Genomic DNA, 5,086 nt, shown 5'->3' on the forward strand with positions numbered 1-5,086 from the left:
AGCTACTATATAGAGTTCTCGGCACACGACAGACAGTTGTGGTGAAGCTACTATATAGAGTTCTCGGCACACGACAGACAGTTGTGGTGAAGCTACTATATAGAGTTCTCGGCACATGACAGACAGTTGTGGTGAAGCTACTATATAGAGTTCTCGGCACACGACAGACAGTTGTGGTGAAGCTACTATATAGAGTTCTCGGCACCACGACAGACAGTTGTGGTGAAGCTACTATATAGAGTTCTCGGCACACGACAGACAGTTGTGGTGAAGCTACTATATAGAGTTCTCGGCACACGACAGACAGTTGTGGTGAAGCTACTATATAGAGTTCTCGGCACACGACAGACAGTTGTGGTGAAGCTACTATATAGAGTTCTCGGCACACGACAGACAGTTGTGGTGAAGCTACTATATAGAGTTCTCGGCACACGACAGACAGTTGTGGTGAAGCTACTATATAGAGTTCTCGGCACACGACAGACAGTTGTGGTGAAGCTACTATATAGAGTTCTCGGCACACGACAGACAGTTGTGGTGAAGCTACTATATAGAGTTCTCGGCACCCGACAGACAGTTGTGGTGAAGCTACTATGTAGAGTTCTTGGGTGCAGCTATTTGTGCTTTGGGATCTTGGTCCTCGGTGACCCTCCTGTGGATACGCTGGTGGTTTCTGAGGGTTGCCGAGCGAGGAAACCCCTTCCCACAGTCAAGGCATTTGAACGGTTTCTCTCCAGTGTGGGTTTGCAGGTGTCTTTTCAGGTTAGATGTGGTAGTGAAACCCCTCTCACAGTGAGAACAGGTATGAGGCTTCTCACCTGAATGTACCAAGAGGTGTACTTTAAGATGTTGTTTAACGGAGAAACGTTTCCCGCACAGAGAGCAACAGTACGGCTTCTCTCCAGTGTGGGTTCGCAGATGTTTTGTGTGTGAATCCCCATTGGCGAAACTCCTCCCACATTCAGAGCAGTGGTACGGTTTCTCTCCCGTGTGGGTTCGTATGTGTCTTTTCAGGATAGGTCTATTAGCGAAACTCCTTTCACAGTGAGAACATTTATAAGACTTTTCACCTGAATGTACCAAGAGGTGTAATTTAAGTTGTCGTTTAACAGAGAAACATTTCCCACACTGGCAGCAAAGGTGTGGCTTCTCTCCAGTGTGTACACGCAGATGGACTTTTAAAGTCCCCTTTTCGGCATATCTCTCGTCACATAGGGAGCAGTGGTAAGGCCTTGTATGCTTTTTCTGATGAACTATCAGCCTAAGATTTGAAACGAAACGCTGTTTGCAAACAAAGCAAGGGAATAGCCTCTCTCCATGTGCTTCTTTCTGGTGCAGAGTTAAATGATCAAGCCGACGGAAACTCCTCCCACAGTCAGAGCACTGATGCGGTTTCACTCCAGTGTGAATGGCACAATGTTTTTTTAAGTTTTCACGTTGAGCAAAGCCCTTTCCACATGTAGTGCAAACATGAGGCTTCACACGATGTGTTGAATGAATCTCTTGGTGTCTTTTCATTGTTTTATTAGCAGCAAACATTTTGCCAGAATCGGAGCACTGGTGACGTTTCTCCCCAGTGTGAAGTCTCACATGTTGGGTTAACTTTCCCGAGTAACCAAAGCTTTCCCCGCAATGAGGGCAAATGTACAGTTTGTTCTCAGTGTGGCCTCTCTTATGTCTCTTTAGGTGATCAGCCCGACGGAATCGCTTTCCACAATCAGAGCACACATGAGGGTTGGAGTGACTCGTCTGGTGTTTTTCCAGACGTTTTAGTGTAACAAAACTCTTCTCACACTGGTCACAGGGGTGAGATCCATCTCTTGAGGGGCTTTTCTCGTGCTTTTTAGACCGACTGGTACATTTCTTGCCACAAGAGCGACGGAGGGCATCATCGGATGGCCCCGGCGAAGAGAGGGGGAGGGCCTCATCGGATGGCCCCGGCGAAGAGAGGGGGAGGGCCTCATCGGATGGCCCCGGCGAAGAGAGGGGGAGGGCCTCATCGGATGGCCCCGGCGAAGAGAGGGGGAGGGCCTCATCGGATGGCCCCGGCGAAGAGAGGGGGAGGGCCTCATCGGATGGCCCCGGCAAAGACAGGGGGAGGGCCTCATCGGATGACCCCGGCGAAGAGAGGGGGAGGGCCTCATCGGATGGCCCCGGCAAAGACAGGGGGAGGGCCTCATCGGATGGCCCCGGCGAAGAGAGGGGGAGGGCCTCATCGGATGGCCCCGGCAAAGACAGGGGGAGGGCCTCATCGGATGGCCCCGGCAAAGACAGGGGGGCTCCTGTTTTCGTCGGTGTGTGACGTGTCAATTCAGGAAAGTGGTCCATGGTAGTGTTCATAGTCACAGCAGAGGATCCCAGTCTGGTAGAACTACCTGGATGGTACAACTACCTGGATGGTACAACTACCTGGATGGTACAACTACCTGGACGAATCTTTTTTTACACGTTTAGTGTACGCATCAAGAAGAGGTTTGGGCAAAAAATGTCTGGTGGGAAGTCCAGACCTGTGGTTTTCTCTCTTCAGATACTCTGGCATATCTGGTGAGAGGTCCGTGCCTGTGTGAATCGGGAGAATATAGAGTCATACAAAGAAACAAAACAAGACCGAGCTACTGGCTTGCAAGCTGAAATCCAGTTAGCCAACCTAGCTAGGCTACTATCAACATAGCGAACTACTAGCTATTTACAAATCATCGGTGAACCCCACACCTTTCTGCCTTGTTCATTTACTCACCCGTTTAAGAATTACCCTCCGGCGATGTAACGTTAGCTAACTAACTTATAAAAACAACTTTTGTTGTTGCAAAGCTCTGGTGTGGCTGTTGAGGTTTGTTTTGAGTAAATCTGCAGGCTAGTTTCGGTGAGGAAGGGCGCCGTTGCTTTGGATTGGCCCAGCATACCGACGGAACGGGCATCTGATTGGATTCCATGTCGCAAAGCCCGCCCACCGAGTTACTGAATACTTCTAAAGGGACATTTTAAAAACGAGTCGATGAGTCGAAATCAGGGCGGTTTTGCGAGTCTCCTATGCGGAGGCTGTCAAAAGAGTGTAAAAAGTTAGTATTTTTTGAAGGTCCGGCGGTAGTGAAGAACGGAAGGTTTACATTATCCCCTACACCACAGCCTGAGAATCAACAGCAGGATCCATTCGTCCTTCATGTAGAGAAAGTGGACCTCCTGTCATTTACAGCAATGGGGATATACGGCACAGCACAAGTTGAAAGGAAGACAATACATATCGATATCAATATTTCTGCAGATGAACAATTTCTGGGATTAAAATATTTTACTTTTGAAGAACTACACGGAGGACTTTCTAGTGCGGTGCCACCCTCTCGGCCCCCAGAGCCCGAGTAGGGATTATTTTATTATTATATTTATTTTTTGTCTTTAAAGCTTCTCACTTTTCACTACACCCAGTATATCGCGGCAATACACCATTTTGGGATGTTGTCCGCCAATAAAAACCCGAAGAAGAAGAGCTGGTCAGGTTTCTATCTACCTCCGTTCGTTCAAAAGTTGTAATTAGAGACTAGGTTTACATAACCGTTAGCTAGGATTAGGTTAGTTAACGTTAGCTCTGCTCTCAGAGACCAGTTAGCTGCCTTAACTTGGTAGCTAACTAACGTTAGGAGGTGCTAACTAGACATTTTAAGCTCCGCGTCAATATTAGAATACAATTACAATTTATTTGTCTGGTAGCTACAGGCAGATCGACTGTTCAATTAATGAGATGCTTTAATACACTGTTGTACTGTATGTTCGTGACAAGGTAAAACGCCAGAATTGGCAAAACAGGTGACCTAAGCGACTTTGAGCGTGGTATGATTGTCAGTGCCAGGCGCGCCCTTTCCAATACCGCAGAAACTGACGGCCTCCTGGGCTCTTCATGCACGACAGCGTCTAGGATTTACCGAGAATGGTGCGACAAACAAAAAAAACATCCAGTCAGCGGCAGACCTGTGGGCGAAAACAGCTCGTTGATGAGAGGTCGAAGGAGAATGGCCAGAATCATGCAAGCTAACAGGTGGCCCACAAACAGGCATATAAACGGTACAACAGTGGTGTGGAGAACGGCATTTCGGAGCGCCCAACTCGTCCTTGTCACGGATAGGCTATTGCAACAGGCGACAACACAGGAGTCCACTTCTATCAGCTAAAAACAACAAGAAGAAGCGGCTCCAGTGGGCACACGATCACCAACGTTTTGGTCCACCGGCCACTGTGGCAGGTATATACAAAAATCTATCACTCAGATATTTGACCAGCCCAAATATGTTTTGTTGTTGCTAAAATTACTCCAACAAAACACACACAAAAATAATATATGTATGTAATAAATGTATCACTAGTAATAATGAATGTGGTATATTGTTTAGTTTCATTTGTTGTGGCCTGAGTATTTTAATTTACTGCAGTGGGCTGAATCAGGGTCACAGAGATTGTCTCTTGGTAGTCTTAAACAAATCTACGTTGAAACAAAAGTATAGACCTCACACACACATGGTTATGGGCTTATATAGAGTTGAAATGTATTCTATTTTGAGTTCGCATCCCAATATTACACTTCATATACATCACGGAAGACTGAAATATTACAACACTTTTTGACATAGAAACACAGATTTCTGTGGGTTTAAACAAAACAAAAAAGTTTAATAATGAAATAGTGAAAGATATTAATAATGTTTCACCCATGAGGCCACTAGAGGGCGATTTGGTCATTTGACTGCAGGAAAAAATATCACAGATGAGACGTTTTTATCGTCAGTTGGCATCCAACCTTATGGTGCGTTACCGCCACCTACTGTCCTGGAGTGTGGGCCAGAGACGGGGAGAAACTAAATCCTACCTGCCAGTCCGTTGCTCTTAAAAAACATAAACTATTTGAGACTATATTTAATGACGTTCTACTCAGTGTACTCTTTAAACTCAATTCCTGTATCCCCCTTCTCCCTCATACTAGATCTCATCCTCTCTTTCCCTCTGATACTGCCCACACTGTATCAGCACATGGTCCACTGTCTCTGTTTCCTGGCAATACTCACAGTTTCCTGTTGAAATGCTTTCCTATGACATGTAA

General features: G+C 46.4%; 1 protein-coding gene across 1 annotated transcript; it reads right to left on the bottom strand.

The window, feature by feature from the left end:
• Positions 1-235: 235 nt before the first annotated feature.
• On the bottom strand, positions 236-2,859 carry LOC135568163 (gastrula zinc finger protein XlCGF57.1-like). The gene is made up of 2 exons (XM_065015138.1): positions 2,738-2,859; positions 236-2,559 (listed from the first exon to the last, which is right to left on the bottom strand). The coding sequence occupies exon 2, from the start codon at positions 2,338-2,340 to the stop codon at positions 592-594; it is 1,749 nt and encodes a 582-aa protein (XP_064871210.1). The 5' UTR covers positions 2,341-2,559; positions 2,738-2,859; the 3' UTR covers positions 236-591.
• Positions 2,860-5,086: the final 2,227 nt, after the last annotated feature.

Source organism: Oncorhynchus nerka, unplaced genomic scaffold (genome assembly GCF_034236695.1).
Source record: "Oncorhynchus nerka isolate Pitt River unplaced genomic scaffold, Oner_Uvic_2.0 unplaced_scaffold_1663, whole genome shotgun sequence".
Lineage (NCBI taxonomy): Eukaryota > Metazoa > Chordata > Actinopteri > Salmoniformes > Salmonidae > Oncorhynchus > Oncorhynchus nerka.

Excerpts from the sequence above, each read along its gene's own strand:
- LOC135568163 (XM_065015138.1), bottom strand. The coding sequence starts at position 2,340 with ATGAACACTACCATGGACCACTTTCCTGAATTGACACGTCACACACCG.